Raw genomic sequence first — 14,792 nt, 5'->3', positions numbered from 1 at the left:
AGAAAATGTAAGCCTTGACTAGGAAGACACTTCGAGACGCGTTCCGCGCCTTGGCCATCCGGGGCCACGGGCTCCCGTCATTAGTCCAGACGGCACAGCCCGTCGTGCGATCAGCGTCGATCACGGTGATCGATCCGTGTTCCTCGTTTGTGCCTGGCTTGGTAAGATGGATGTTTGAGACGTACATATTCCGTGGGCGCGCCCGAACCCCGTATCAACTTGGTGGAGAAACGGGTCAATATTCAACCCCGAAAGTCATGACCATGGTACCATTGAATCAATCAAAATTGTGAGAATAGGTTTGTTGCCCGCCCGCGGCGCAAATTCGTCTCGAACCACTCACGTCCTGCCCATGGACCAGTGCGTCCTGGGTTTGCTGTGAGATATTCCGACAATAGGACATGATCGGAGGCTTCAGGGCGACTCCAGGCGTCACATCAGATTCAAGGCGCCTGAGGTTGAGTAAACATCAAATTAGCAAAGTCAGCCGGAGTGACTGAATCGACATGGTATGACGGCTCCTGCATACCTGCTTGGCACCAGAAAGCCAACGAGATTAACCCCAATGCCGTTGCTTACACAGCACATGCAACATCTACTATCCGGCATCGGTCCAAGCATGAAGCAATGGAGTTGGGGAGAGTAATTGGAACAATTCGATGCCATCCGTTCACGCCTAGCAGACATGATACATCTGAAAATCAGACGCCCTTTGGCAGTTTAACCTAAGCTCGTTCCCTTTCCTCATTCACGAGTGCGAGCTCCGGGTCGCGATATGGAGTAGAACTCTCATACTGCATACAGAAAGAAACTTTTGTTCATACCCAAGTGGATGGGAAATGACCTTCGGAAGGTAGACGGGATTTAGAGTGTTCCGCGTAAATGTGATTGGCTGGAAGGGGCCGGTCGAGAAGGCATCCGGCGGCCGACTAAGACGGGGAGTCGGCCTCGTCGCCGAGGACAAACCGGACCAAGACATAGATGTCTCAAGAAGTGGGGACCCATTGTCTCGATATCTGAGGCGTCAAAGGTAAATTCAAAATGCTCTCATCCACTACCCTTCAAATGACTAGGTATTACTATCTGGCGGACTAGGCTTCTGGGCCGGGTTCCGAAAGGAGCACGGGGACCGGAGCAAGTCAAAATCGCACGAACGAAATTTTGAGCGAACCACTTGATTCTGTGTCGTGAGTTGAACAGGTTTGTTATTTCGGGGCTACTTGTGAGCTGGTAGGAATGTTGCCTTTTCCCAAGAGAAACACGACATGTGTGTTCATGATGGCACCAGAGGAAGCTCATCGATGACCTGAGATTTAATTCGATATTACCGGATCTACTAGCAAAGCAAGATATACCATTTCGGGAATCTTGGGCATCTTGAACATCTGGAGTTGTTTTTCCCATGGTTTTACCAGATCCCCTTATCAATCCCACCGGCTCGGCGACCTGGACAAAAATAGGTACATGTAATCTGGATTCCGAAGGGAGGGAGACTGCTTCGCCGGCAGTGAACTGAACTAGTCTCTGTGCTACCCCAACATCTAGATCAGTTCTATTCTTTGGGTGCCGTTAGCTCGGAAGAGTGCCGGTTTGATAATCAAGCCTTCGTTCCAGAGGTCTGGATCCGGACAGGGGAAGGCCACAAGCAGAGTAACTTTCTCGACAGTTGATGATTACTCATTACAAAATTCCTCGCCCAGCAATGCTTTCAATATCCAGCCAGCCAGCATTCGCGGTGGCGGGCGTGGTCACCGATGCAAACCACATCGCGTCTCCAGGTCTAGATCGACCGTTCCATTGGAGACGGCGCACCCTCAAGTTCACACAAAGAAGAGCGTAGTCACTCGCTCAGCAAGCTGCAGTAGCAAGAAAGGCTAGTCGTCCACGTAGCGTAGCTCGTAAGTCAGCTTTAGTTAGCCTACCGAGTGAAGAGTCTACAATGGCTCACGCTTCTTGAGAGCCGTCGTGCTTGTCTTCTCTTGATGATTGGCGAGGAATCTATCATCTACGCGAACATGGCCGCATCCGGCGATTCCCACGCCACCGCCGCCTCCAGCTCTCGCCAAGCTAGATGCGGCTGGATGTTATGTAGGCTTTCATAAATCGTAAACTCTTTATCGTCATTGCTCCTGTCGGAGCACCAGAGCATCTAGCAAAACTCAAGCCTCCCCGAGTTGGCGAACCCAGTCGGCCGGGGCGCGCCAGTAATCTGCAGCGACCTCAAACTAAGTCTAGCTCTTCGAGTCTTCGCGACAGCTTTTTCTCTTGAAAGTCGAAAAGAAGTGACCACAGAACTGTCCGGCCCTGCTTGTTCTCTTGATAGCCAGCCACGCGAGGAGGCTTGTCAACTTGAATTCTCAAACCGCGCCATTGTAGCCCTCGAACTGTCAGATATCAGCCCACCGGCTTTGTTGAAGACACTTGGGGCCAGTTTCATAGCGGGCGGGCGCTGGAATACCTTCAAAGTCCGCGTCACAGTGTTCCCGTTCGGACTTTGTCTGGATTTGCTTTTTTGGTGTCGTTAGTGAGTTCGTTGGGAAGCCCATATCGATGTGGCATGTCCCATATCAGTCTTGTCGTGGAGTACATCCAGATTTTTACCCATCATCCATGTCCTTGGCACGATCACTTCTGATTCAACTTTACGGCATCGAAATTGGTTTGGAAAGAACAATGCCATAGAACGTTGAAAGATCGCCACCAAGAATTCTCATCTGAGATCGTCGGCGCGATTACATTTTAGGCGACCAGGGCATAAAGAACGCAGTCATACATCACGATGGTTACCGGTAACGAGAGCTTCGGCGCCAGTCTCGAGCGTCAGAGTTGGATACACTACTCAATAGGGATGGCCTTCATCTTCCTTAGAATGTTCGTACAATAGGCACCTATCAACAATCGGAGAGGAACCATGCTAACATATCTCCGTGGTACCTTAGGTATGGAAGAGCAAAGAGGTTAGGAGGGGTCTCCAACTTTGAAGCCGATGACTATCTCCAGATTCTTGCAGCAGTATGTTCTATCGCCTACATGATCCTCACAGGTATCAAATGAACAACCGAAGAACTGACCCCTTACTGCGTACCAGGTTCTCTTCACCGTCCTCGTAGCCCTCCTCAACATCATCACCGACGGAGGCGGCTCAAACCTTTACCCTCCAGAACTAGAAGGAACCTTCACTCAAGCCGAAATCGAAGACCGCATCCACGGCTCCAAAATTGTCCTTGTCTCTGAGCAGGCCATGCTGAACCTCATCTACGTGCTCAAAGCCTGCGTGCTCATCCTATACACTCGCCTCACCCTCAACCTCGCCGCCCAGCGCCTCGTCCGCTGGCTAGCAATGTATGTCGCCATTGGCTGGACCGCAACGCAGATTACAATGTTCGCCGCCTGCCGTCCCTTCAGCGGCTACTGGGCCATGCCGCCCCCCGATCCTCAGTGCACGACGTATGAGAACTACGCCATCCTCCAGGGCTGGTTCAACATCTCTTCCGATACGCTGATGCTATTGATCCCCCTTCCGCTTGTCTTCCGGATGAAGGTGCCCTGGAAGCAAAAAGTCGTCCTCTTATTCGTCTTCAGCCTCGGCATCTGCGTCATCGTCGCGGCGCTGCTGACAAAAATTTTCAACCTCTCCGACCCGTACAGCCCTACATACATGTTGTGGTACATCCGCGAGGCAAGTGTCGCCGTCTACGTGTCGAACTTGCCGCTCGTCTGGCCGCTGCTGAGGGAGTGGTTTCCCTGGCTGCGAAACCTCAAGACGGCGGGCGTGCTTCCGACGCCGTCTAACCAGGCAACGGGGCACCGAACGAAGCAGGATGCCAACATGTCATCGGGTGTCACTGTTCACAGTACGCACCGGGGGCCTGCGCCTGCGGGTGTGCCAAACTTAAGGAGGCATACCTTTGAGGAGTTTGGGACTTGGCTCAGTGCCAGCGACCTCGAGCTCCAGAAGCCGCCGCGCGTCTTGAGGTCGACGGCAAGTAGGCGCCATATCTTGGAGGAGCACGATTACGAGGAGCCAGAGAGCTCAGCTGTCGGAGAAGAGAAGAGCGCAAAGAGGGTGTCTATAGTGGCAGAGTATAGTGTTGGCGACGGGGAGAGCAGTATGGGTTCAAGTCCAGCGCCCCAGCTGTCACCTCTGGATACCGACCACGGACTGATTGATTGGGAATACCAGCGTCGGAGTCGCTTTTTGCGTAGGTCAGGCGCGACAGGCTCTACCGTAGGACATGGTCTGCTTGCCTGGGAGGATAGAGACCTGACTCAGGGCACGGCGAGTCGGCCAAGTGAGAACTCACCGTAGATGGTTTCTCTGCGGGATGGGCGATGGTTCGGGATTGGCTTACTGGCGTCCATGTTGGGCTCATCGGTTGGGAATACCCTGGGACTGCTTTCACGGCGTTACATTGTAAATATCGACATGCTAGGAGGGCCGGCATTCAGTACGGCCGAGCATCTGTGCTCAATGATACTGGTTATTCACGATGACATACCATAGCTAAGATTGTTGTGCAGTCGTTGGTGTCGCAGTTAGGGGATGATCAAGAGACGGAACGATGTCCGCCGATTCGCTGCGTTGTACCAGGGAGTCGTGAAGTTTGTAAGAAGTATTCGTATTCGCGTGCCTCAAAGGGCAATGGTATCTATGGCAGGCATGAAGTTCAAAACAACAGGGGTATCGAAGCAATTCCAAACAACGCGCAACATCTTTCCGTCTTCAGCTCGTAGTCATACTATTCGCATGCCTCGTCAAGTTCCCGGCCGGCGGGATGTTCCTTATGCAGTACTCCTGGTCCCATCCAGCTCGCGATTTAGGCATTCGTCCAGGTCCACTCAGTCCAACCAGCTCCATGTGCCGGTGACTCTGCCTTCGTCCTTATTGGCCAATTTGTTGAATACCGCGGGGCTTAAATCGAGATCGGTCGGCGCGCAGCCGGTGCATCGATCCACAACGGTGACATCCACCGATCCCTCGCCATCACGGCGGACCCGGATCTTCTTGCCGCATAGCGGGTTATTGTTCGGATTTCCGCCGCTCTGCACGTCGTCCCACAAGTAGTGCGAAACCGAAACAATCATGTCGCTGTCGCTGCTCGTCTTTCCGCAGGCGCCGAGCCCAGGAGCGTAGTATGTGAGGTCACCGGTGTGAACATCTTGGTTGTTCGGAAGGGGCAGGTCCTGCTTTCCTCCGCCGCGCTTGGAGAGACCGAGGCCGAGGGCCAGAGGGAGGATGAGCAGGAAAAGGACCGCGAGCGGCAAGACGACGAAGAGAAGGAATCGCTTTCGAGAGAGGCCAAAGTAGGTCTTTTGTGGCGGGAGCAGAGCATCGAAGCGAGCTGCGAAGGAGGGATGGGCCTTGGGTGCTGCCGTTGCACCTGTAGCCGCGGCCGCGCCGGTGGCAGGAGCGGTCAGATGAACGTGATCATCTGAACGTTGGGTATCTTCTTTCACGAAGCCGCCTTCATTCGTTGCCGCGGGAGCAGCAGTGGCGCTATTGTCGCGTTGATGGCCAGTCGTCGCTGGAGCGAAGCGATCAAAGAACGAGCGACGCCTGTTGGCCGTGGGAGTCTCCCAGTCGGGGGTCTGGTAGGCTTGCGCCGGGCGCTGGATGCCTTGTTCCTCGTCGGTCATTGCGTGGATGAGCGATTGTCGCGAAATGTTTCAATGCCGCAGGAGTTGTTGTGTGTTGTTGTGTGTTATTGCTTGAGTCGTCAAAGCCGCTTCGAGGGCATTGTGCGTGATCAAAGACGTTGTGATTGCGGTGTTTTCGTAGTTGTTGCAGGAACAGGTGAAGCTGTCTCGTTTGCGCCAGAGAAGGATGTAAGCGATAGACAACAATGGCAGGCAAAAAACAAGAAAGAGAGAATGACGCTGGTGGGGGCAGTGAGTCTTTCGCCAGCCTGCCAGGTCCTCGGCAAACCCTGATGACGAGGAAAGCCAGCGAACGGCAACTGGTTGGCGACAGTGACGATCTCCGTCCTTGCCGCCCGCCAGGATGGGAAACTTGATTTCGCGATGATTGTGGCTGGTGGGAACGAGGGGCACGTTGCAATGCAGGGGCCGTCAAGGTGCATCTTAACGCGCTTTAGGTCGAGGTGGCTGGAGATATCTAGCCGTATCAGGTATAGCTCCAGCTACGTACTGTTGTGGACCTGCAGAAGCGTGTCTGGTGGGGCAAACCCTCTTTCCATGATTATGGAGGCCGCCACACACACTCTCTCACTACTGCTTCAACTCAAGCTCATTCATCCATCACTGAATTACTCATGAGACTGATTAGCAATAGCGAACAGCTCGGTTTCACTATGCCAACAATTAGAGCCAATTTACGCTCATCCAGTTCTATGCGACACCCAAGCAAAACCTCAATGGCAGCTCTGGTGGCCAACTACCCTGGCTGCCTGCAGGAAGCGTCACAATCGTTTCCTTGTCCGCGATGAAGCAACTGAACAGTCCCCCTTCTTTAGTCTCGATGAACCTACAGTCTGAAGTTTCAGATGAAGTCAACATGTGATTCAATCATCACGGAAGGCTATCTCTCTCATGTGGTGCCGCTCTTGAGAAACATTCGCTGCCCCGCCCTGGTCACCCCAAGGAGTGTACGGATACCTGAGAAAGAAGGCGGTGATACACGCTGAATGATAATATCATACTCTCTTTGATCACTATGAATAGTGGCCGATACTTACATCTCATCTCGGTCTTATGCTTTCTCTTCGATCGACCCCCCTTGCAAGGTTGTCTCTCGGCCTCAAGGAGCTGTGTCTCGCATTCAACTCTCACATGAACCATCGCTAGGGGTATTATGGTGATCGAACAACGGTTCCCTCCTCCCATCAATATGCCCTTGAAGACCTCAAAGCTCGACTGTACGCAGAGAGATAATCGTTACACAATTCATCGAACGATGGGCTTCCTGATCATGATGTTGGATGCCTGGCGTCCATCTCACTCATACACTTCAAGACCTCTTATATCAAGTCATCTCAATTGCCCATGCAACGTCATTCAATCTGTACATTCCCTCTGATAATCCAAGAAACCTCCAATAATCCGTCAAGGTCGATTTTACAGCCCAGTTGCAATCATCTCTATAACGACACAGTTGTAAGCCATCATGTTTTTCAGTTGCCGCGCCAAACAGCCCACGCCTCCGCCGCCCCGGCCTCAGTGCGTTTATTCTGGCTGTGTTCATAAGGTATTGAGATGCGAGGCACCGACCAAAGTCAAGCGCATTCTCTCCATCTTTTGCAAAGATCGTTAGTTCTTGGCTCACTCCTGTCTGGTGGGAGAAACTCTCTGACTTTGTCCTCAATCCCAAGATGCTTGCCGCTCGCGCACTGGCGAGAAGATGTGCACAAACCCCAAACAGCCTGGCCTATCCAAGTACTGCGAGGATCGTACGCTGCCTTGCCTTGGTTTGAATATTTTCTCCTCCATCTGTAGTTGTTGCTGACCGTAGCCATCTGGGAAAAGACGGCCGCTGCCACTGCCAGGACTGTTCCAACCAGCGCATCTTCGCCGACGCAAACCAGGACTGGCCATATTGCCAAAGCCGTAAGTTTCCCGCAACTACTGCATCGTTCACATTCCATCATTCATTTTCTCTGATACTGAGCCAACTGTCTCTTGGGTATACAGACACCTGCTCAACCTACGGATGCCACAATAAGCGAGCCACCGACTCCCAAATGTGCAGCTTCCATACGCCCATCTGCCTTATCCCTGCCTGCGGTCATCCGCGCGTCGGCGACGGCCTCTACTGTCCTAGTCACAGCTGCACCGATAAGGACTGCAACAGCGTTATCGACGGAGGCAACTGGTGCAGAGATCACCGGCTCTGCAAGACCGCGGGGTGCAATTCACCGAGAGTTGTCTCGCCCAGGGGAACACATGAGGAAGTTTGCTGGTTCCGTGAGTCCTTCCTTCGGTCTTCTAAACCGACTGATCAAATCTGAGGACGGCAATACTGACCATGGCGGGACGCCCCAGATCTACCGATAGCCTGCAAGGCGACAGCCTGCGGAGCCGTCGTCAGCGGCGGCGTCCACTTCTGCCCCCAGCACGAGTGTACCTATCCGCCATGCCGCGAGCCCAAGGACAACGCGACCGATGCATCACGACTCTACTGTGCCAACCGTAAGATAGCTTGCTCGGGCCTGTCCTCTTCGCGCAAAGCTGGCTAACAAACCTCCCTCTCGCTCGGTTGAAACAGACACCTGCCACGCCCAAACCTGTCCCCAACCAGCAGCAGACCTCGCGAACCCCTCGAAGCCACCACACCAACCAAGCTTCTGCGTGGCGCACAAGTGCGCAGCAAGCCCAGAGTGCCCTCACCCCTCGAAACCCGCTAGCCGCCGCTGCGCGCTCCACGGCTGCCTGCACCCGTCCTGCCCGGCCCCGCGCGCCGACGATCCGCTCCTTGTCTCCGCGAGCCAGTTCTGTACAGGCCACGTGTGCCAGGTTGCCGGATGTTATGACGCCGCGAGATCGAACGGGAGTTTCTGCGACGCGATCCACGCATGCGTCGTTCCCGGATGTCCCTCTCCGCGTGGCATCGGCTCCGGCGGGGAAGCTGGAGTAGTTGGCCCGGGATCGGTTTGCTGCGCCTCGCACACGGCCATGATTGCCCGTGACACCGCCGCTGGCTGGAGCACGGCTACCGAGCGCAAGAGCGTGCCCACGCCGCCTTCCTCTCCTTTGCCGCAAAGGCAGAAGCAGAGGTTCCCGTATCTCAGTCAGACGGAGGAGGCGCTGGGAATACGGTTCAGGGAGGAGAGGGACAGGCATGATCAAGAAGCTAGACTTGCGGAGGAGACGAGGGCTTGGCATGCTGTTACTACGGCTGCTGCTGCTGCTGCTCATGGCGGCAACGGTGAGGTTGAGGTTGTGGGAGGCGTGCCGTTGCCGGGGTTTGAGAAGAGGGGGAAGAGGCACAGGGCTAGGAGAAGGGGGAGTTATGATAGTGGGGTTGCGCCGAGTCCGACTGTCAGTGAGGGAACTTCTCCGAGTGACTTTACATTTGTGAGTTGAGGGTTGTGTGGAATAAGATGTGAATAGGGCCTGGATGATCCAGAACAGTAAGAGTAAATGTGAGAATGGGGCTGAGAATGAGGGTATCGGGAGACAACCATAGAGACTCGAGATAGACAGTGCTGGACGGTCATCTGCTTCAATCGGCACATGAAAAACAGTTCTTATCCACAACTCTTTTTCTAGATCTTCTTTAAACTAATATATCGCACTAATACTGTTTCAAACGAGCGGACGGCTTCATAGAGGAAACCAAATGTAAACCAAAGAACGACGCACTCTGACCAGCAACTCTTTCAAGTGATAGTCTTCAAAAGAACGAGAAACAATAATTTTCAATATCCATACAGACAGATGACAGAGGCTGTTGAACATAGGCACAAACTCAGCTGTTGAATGGAATCTTGAAACCAACGCGACGATATAAGGGATCGGCTTGCGCCATCCACTTACGCAGTGTCGCCATCTGAACCCTGAACAGGACACCTCACCATGTCTTCCCAGGTGCAAAAGGGACCGCAGTCGAGCCAACAGAAGACAATCAGGCACGCAACACGGCATCGCGATCGATCCGAGTCTCTAGAAGCCTAGCAACCTCATCAACTCCGGTCCCCCTTTAGCCTCGAGGGATCCACCTAGGCCCACGCGCCGACAAGACTCATGCCAAACGCGCCAAAGAAGACGAGCACGCAAGCCCAAACGCGCTTCGAGCCCCTCAGAACACGCCAGCTCTCATCGGACAGGAAATCCTCGGCCAGAAGCTCAATCAGCGCAGCGAAGACGAGCAACCCGGACGAAATGGCGTTCATGGTGCCGACGAGAATGAGGCCAAACTCCGAGTCCGGGCTGTAGAGGCGGTGGGTCGCGAGACCAATGGCCTGGCCGATGGGCGTGGTGCAGCCGTAGGCGAGGGCCATCATCCAGGGCTGGAGGCTGCCCTGGGGCCAGTCGATGTTTGCGATGCGGGAGCCGAGGGCGAGGCCCTCAAACGTCTGGTGGAAGGCGATTGCGATGAGGAGGATGACGAATTCATGGCCGACGGAGACGGAGAGAGTCATGCCGATGAAGACGGAGTGGAAGAGGATACCGACTTCGAGCATCATGCACTGGAGGATGTCCTTTTGGTGTTGCTGTGCCGGGGTCAGGACGATGCCGCCGTTGGAGTTGACTTGCACGGCGCGGTTTTCCTCGTCGACGATGACGCGCTTCTCGCCGCGCTGCTGCTGCTGCCCCTGATCGATCTCATCGCCGCCCTCTGGTTGGTTCGGAGCGAGGACGGCCTCATCGGGGCGGCAGCTCATCTGGCGGGCAGGGGAGAAGACCATCTCGATGATGGTGACGAGGAAGATACCGGCCAGAGCGATGGCGCCCGGCATGGCGGGGTAGTCCTCGACCCAAAAAGAACTGAGGCATGGGTTACCGAGGAGGGTGAAGGCCGTCGGCAGGAGATGGACGAAGGCGGTGGCCAGAAGGACGCCGGTGCCGAAATGGCGAACGGCGAAGAAGAAGGGACGGGGGATTCGGATGCCGGGGATACTCTTCGCGATGAGCGGGAAGGCACAGGCGAGGAAGGAGGTTGCGAGGATGATGAAGAGGGCGCCGACGTGGAGGGGCGTGTTGTAGGCTGCTTCATCGCCGAGGCCGCCGGTAGGACAGGTTGAGCGGGCGGTAATGCGGGCGTGGTCGTGAGTGTGGGCGTGGCGCTTGGTGACGGCTTGGGGTATTGTCAGCTTACATTGTGTTGAGGCATTGGTAGTGAATAAGACGGGGTGAGATGAGTCTAAGTGAGATGAGTCTAAGTGAGATGAGGCATAGTGGGATGAGATGAAATGAGATAAGAATTGTATGTAGATACATGTGGGCGATGAGTCGACGAGGCCCGTCTTTCGAGAGACTGTGATGATAACTTACAATGAGCAGTTTCTTTGGTCGCGACGAGGAAAGACGCGACAGCCTCGGGGCTCTTGAGAGCAGAGATAATGGCTGAGCAGCCAATGACGGACATGATCCAGCTCACCCAGCCCCAGAGGGCGGAGCGGGCGGGCGCAGATGCCCAAAGGAGAGGTGTATGGTCATCACCACCATGCACCTTTTTGTTTCGGGGATGGAAACCTAGGGAGCATTAGTATGCGTGTATGAATGTAGTGAGAGGTGGTTGGTGAATGTCGTTGATGATGCCGGCCGTTGCCGCATGCACACCGAGAGCGGTGAATGAGGTGAGAAATGGGAGAGAGGGGGACCTTGATGTCGTCGGTCCCAGTCTCCGCATCATCGTAACCACGACACCACCAACACCATCATTGAACAACATTGTTCCTGAAAATTCAAGACTAACCGTGTTTCCACCCTCCCGAAACGCGCAGCCTTCGATCGGGCTGCAGACGTGGCAACGTCTGGTAATTCATGTCGTCACCCCGGCCGTCGGATCCATCGCCGGCGCCGCCCCTGGCCCTGCGTTGCTCGCGGGCGTTGGCAATGCCGTTCAGATCCTCGCAGGTGGTGAGGTCGGCAGAGAGGAAGGGCGGATTCTGGTTCCAGTCCGGGTGCTCCAGCGTGATGTCGTCGTTGCGCGAAGGGCAGTTCATCGTGGGCGAGAACGATCTTTGGCTGTGGTTTTTTTTCTATGGGGGACTATAGTCCTTTCGCGGGTTAATTGGAACTTGTCGTCGTAACTGTCTACTTGCTGTCGGTCTGGGTTCGGTATGATTTGATGTAGTGTCTTGTTTGATTGGAATCGTAAACGGATGGAGTTATGAGAATAAGGAGATGGAGTTGGGATCACACGAGTCACCTCAATCTTTCGAGGTCACTGGGGATCAAGGTACCTTAGTACCTTGAGGTCGTCAATTTAGGTACCTTGTGGTAATGTAGGGGGGCTCCCCATGGTGTCAAGTACTCCCACACACAACTACATATGAGCAGTGACATCCAGCCGCTGTTCTCTTCGCGACCTTGAGGGAGACTGGGTGCGGCAGGGTCCCAAGCCTCAGGGGGGAAGAGGAACCTTGAAAGACCTGGCTGTCCCTAACTGTGCCGTCTTCGGGATCTAGAAATTTTTAGGGGAGCGGGGCGGGAACTTGCTTCGGCCAAATGCGGAAGCGAGTCACACAGCCAGTCTCAGCCTCAGCATCACCCATTCTCTAATCTCTATGTACTGCGTACGAATACACCAAGGTAATTAATGAGAACGAAAGCAGTGTTTGACTGTGTCTGCCGGGGCCGAGGAGGGGCTCCTGGGCGGACGGAGAACTGTGCCGGTGGGACTCTGCACTTCATGCTCGTAGTGTATCCGCACTGCGTAAACCGTAAACCCAATCTTTCATGCCGCGAAACTCGGACCCCGATGTTGACTGGAGTCTCTCGGAAGACGGCAACAGGTCAGATACTTCGGACGTTTAACTTGTCCACTGTTCATGCTCGTTGTCGTCTATTCATCATGACTCTCATTCCCCCCTCTCAGTCATTCACTTAAGGTGATCTGTGGTGGGCTTGGCTGACGGTGATGACCTCGTTGCGTATCACCGCTAGCAACCTCAAGCCCAATCATCAACACCCTCTCTGTAACCTCTTCGCGCCGAGGATAGACAAGCCATCACCACTCCCGGCAATGCATATATCCCCCCCTTTCCCCCAATCTCAAACCGTTCACCCGCATCACTTAGACCCCGTGAAAAGAACGTCACTGCATGTAGAGTACCCGGTTCTTCCCATAGTCGCATTGCCTACCACCCAGTGATGGGCGTTCCCGCTTACCCCATGGGGCTGAGTGCTCCCGCTCTATTCCGAAGCTCAGGCCGCAGGACTAGAGATAGCCGACAATAACAGATAGCAGATAAGTCAGATTCAACTTCCTCTCCTCTGTGGCTGCAGTTGGTGCACTTCGAATGTGCACGACTTCGTGTCTTGACTTTTGACTGCAATCTCTGCTTCACTCACTGTGACGAGGCCAGGTGTCATGCCCTGAAAGGCGCCCAGGCCTCAGACCGCCCGGTGCAAGTTTGGAGACGCGTCAGTTGACTTGGCCCTGGCTTCTTGGCTGCACCTTGGCCACTGGTCACCGTCTGTACGAGGTGGTGTAACTTTCAGCCCTTGGGTCTTGGCCTTAGCTTCAGGTCACGCAGCGGTGTCCGGTGCCGGAATCACTTCGAGTGACTCAAACCTCATCCGAGTAGAGGGCAATCGGACCCGGACATGGAGTAGAACCAGCAAGTTGACCCGGGTCAATTGCGCGTCGCTGCGGGTCTTCGGATCCGAGGCCCGTCTTGTCATGGGGCCATGTGCTTGCCGGTGACCGAATGCTCGGAGACCGGTGCCGGTTCGACTGGGACCTTGACTGCGATATCTTTGTCTTGTCACCCTGCCAGGCAACCCATGGATAGCCATACTTCAATGAGATAGGTCGACTTGCAGTCCAAAAGCTCATGGGATCGAAGTAGGTATGAGATGGCACTCTCTTGAGTGTGCACTTGGACGAAGGGATGCTTACCTAGCGTGCCTAGGCAGATATAACGCACTGAGGATCTCGAAATTAAGAAGCATCGCAGCGAAAACCAGATCTGGGCCGGCGGGTCCTGAGATCAGGTACGTACTGTGAGTACGCCACTCCCTGTGAGGATTAGCTCAGCTTGGAACCGGTGATTACCTAACAGCTCCGAGCTCCACCAAAATCCAGCCAATCAGTGACAGTCCGTTAGTAAGTTTCCTCCGATCACATGAGTGCGAGCCGAAGCGGCATGGACGCCATCGTAATCTTTGTCATGACTGAGCCGAGGAGGACCAAGGTCAATGAAAAGTAGTATTTCAGGTTTTCGAGGCTACTTCTTCCCCTAGCAGGAAGTCATCTAGAACAGAGTTTTCATCCTACACTGTGGCTTGAACGACCTTCTGAGGGTGGCCACAAACTGCTGTGATTGTGAAAGACTATTGAGAAGCGGGTTGAGGATTCCAGATTTTGTAGCCTGTCTCTCAAGCAATTCACTCGCAGATTACCTAAGTCTTTAGAACTTAGGTTACACAGCGTGTTCCGTTCATTCACTACTACTTTGAGATGCATGTTATGAAGAATGATAGGTGGGTCGCCAGTCGTCGGTAACATCCTAATAGCATACTTGCCAGATCACATGTAAAGGGGGAGATCTATATTAACTACAATTCTTCTCACTACCTAAACTCAGCCAGAGATTCCTCGTCTAGGGTCTATCCATGAGAAGATTATATCGAGTATTGTAAGAACTAATGACCGCCCTTCACGAGGGCGATGAGCGTTTTGTGAGCTCTACGTTTCCATCAGAAGTAAGCTCTTCGTTCTGATACCACAATATCTGGGAACCATCCTTGGTTTTCCATCAACAGACAGGTCCAATTGAGTTGCTACCAAGTACAGAGTATCCGTGGGCTCATGTCCGCATGGGATGTCTCGACTTTGTCGTTTCACTCACGATCTGCCTCGAGATCAGATGTAAGGGTCAGATGGGATGAGAAGTGATCACTCAACCAATTCCCGTCGTTGGACTTCCCGTCAGATACGACTCAATTACTTGCAACGAAGTATGTGGGCATGGTATTTCTCCACGATTCTCGACATGCTCACAGCGATCGCGTCTTAAGTTTAGTCACCGTGTAGATGACATCGGCGATAGATCTGGCGAGATAGACCCAGGCATCGAGTGACACAGACAGGGTTTTGTAGAGCAAATCGAGACAGCGTGTATGTATTCACAAAACTCCCTCAGATCAACACGATTACATCAGCA

General features: G+C 53.9%; 3 protein-coding genes across 3 annotated transcripts; 1 reads left to right on the top strand and 2 right to left on the bottom strand.

The window, feature by feature from the left end:
• Positions 1 to 2,779: 2,779 nt before the first annotated feature.
• On the top strand, positions 2,780 to 4,309 carry N0V96_006594 (uncharacterized protein; the record flags this gene model as incomplete). The annotated part of the gene is made up of 3 exons (XM_053195057.2): positions 2,780 to 2,871; positions 2,940 to 3,012; positions 3,089 to 4,309. 3 exons carry the CDS (start codon positions 2,780 to 2,782, stop codon positions 4,307 to 4,309), a joined length of 1,386 nt encoding a protein of 461 aa, XP_053047628.2.
• Positions 4,310 to 4,839: 530 nt separating this feature from the next.
• On the bottom strand, positions 4,840 to 5,637 carry N0V96_006593 (uncharacterized protein; the record flags this gene model as incomplete). The annotated part of the gene is made up of 1 exon (XM_065757768.1): positions 4,840 to 5,637. One exon carries the CDS (start codon positions 5,635 to 5,637, stop codon positions 4,840 to 4,842), a length of 798 nt encoding a protein of 265 aa, XP_065613685.1.
• Positions 5,638 to 9,674: 4,037 nt separating this feature from the next.
• On the bottom strand, positions 9,675 to 11,624 carry N0V96_006592 (uncharacterized protein; the record flags this gene model as incomplete). Its single annotated transcript, XM_053195055.2, has 3 exons — positions 9,675 to 10,753; positions 10,951 to 11,151; positions 11,375 to 11,624. The coding sequence occupies 3 exons, from the start codon at positions 11,622 to 11,624 to the stop codon at positions 9,675 to 9,677; spliced, it is 1,530 nt and encodes a 509-aa protein (XP_053047626.2).
• Between the last annotated feature and the right edge of the window lie 3,168 nt (positions 11,625 to 14,792).

The sequence above is a fragment of the Colletotrichum fioriniae genome (genome assembly GCF_027942845.1).
Source record: "Colletotrichum fioriniae strain IMI 355084 chromosome Unknown scaffold_7, whole genome shotgun sequence".
Taxonomy (NCBI): Eukaryota; Fungi; Ascomycota; class Sordariomycetes; order Glomerellales; family Glomerellaceae; genus Colletotrichum; species Colletotrichum fioriniae.
The sequence above is the reverse complement of the archived record's forward strand: the minus strand, read 5'-3'. Positions and strand labels throughout refer to the sequence as shown.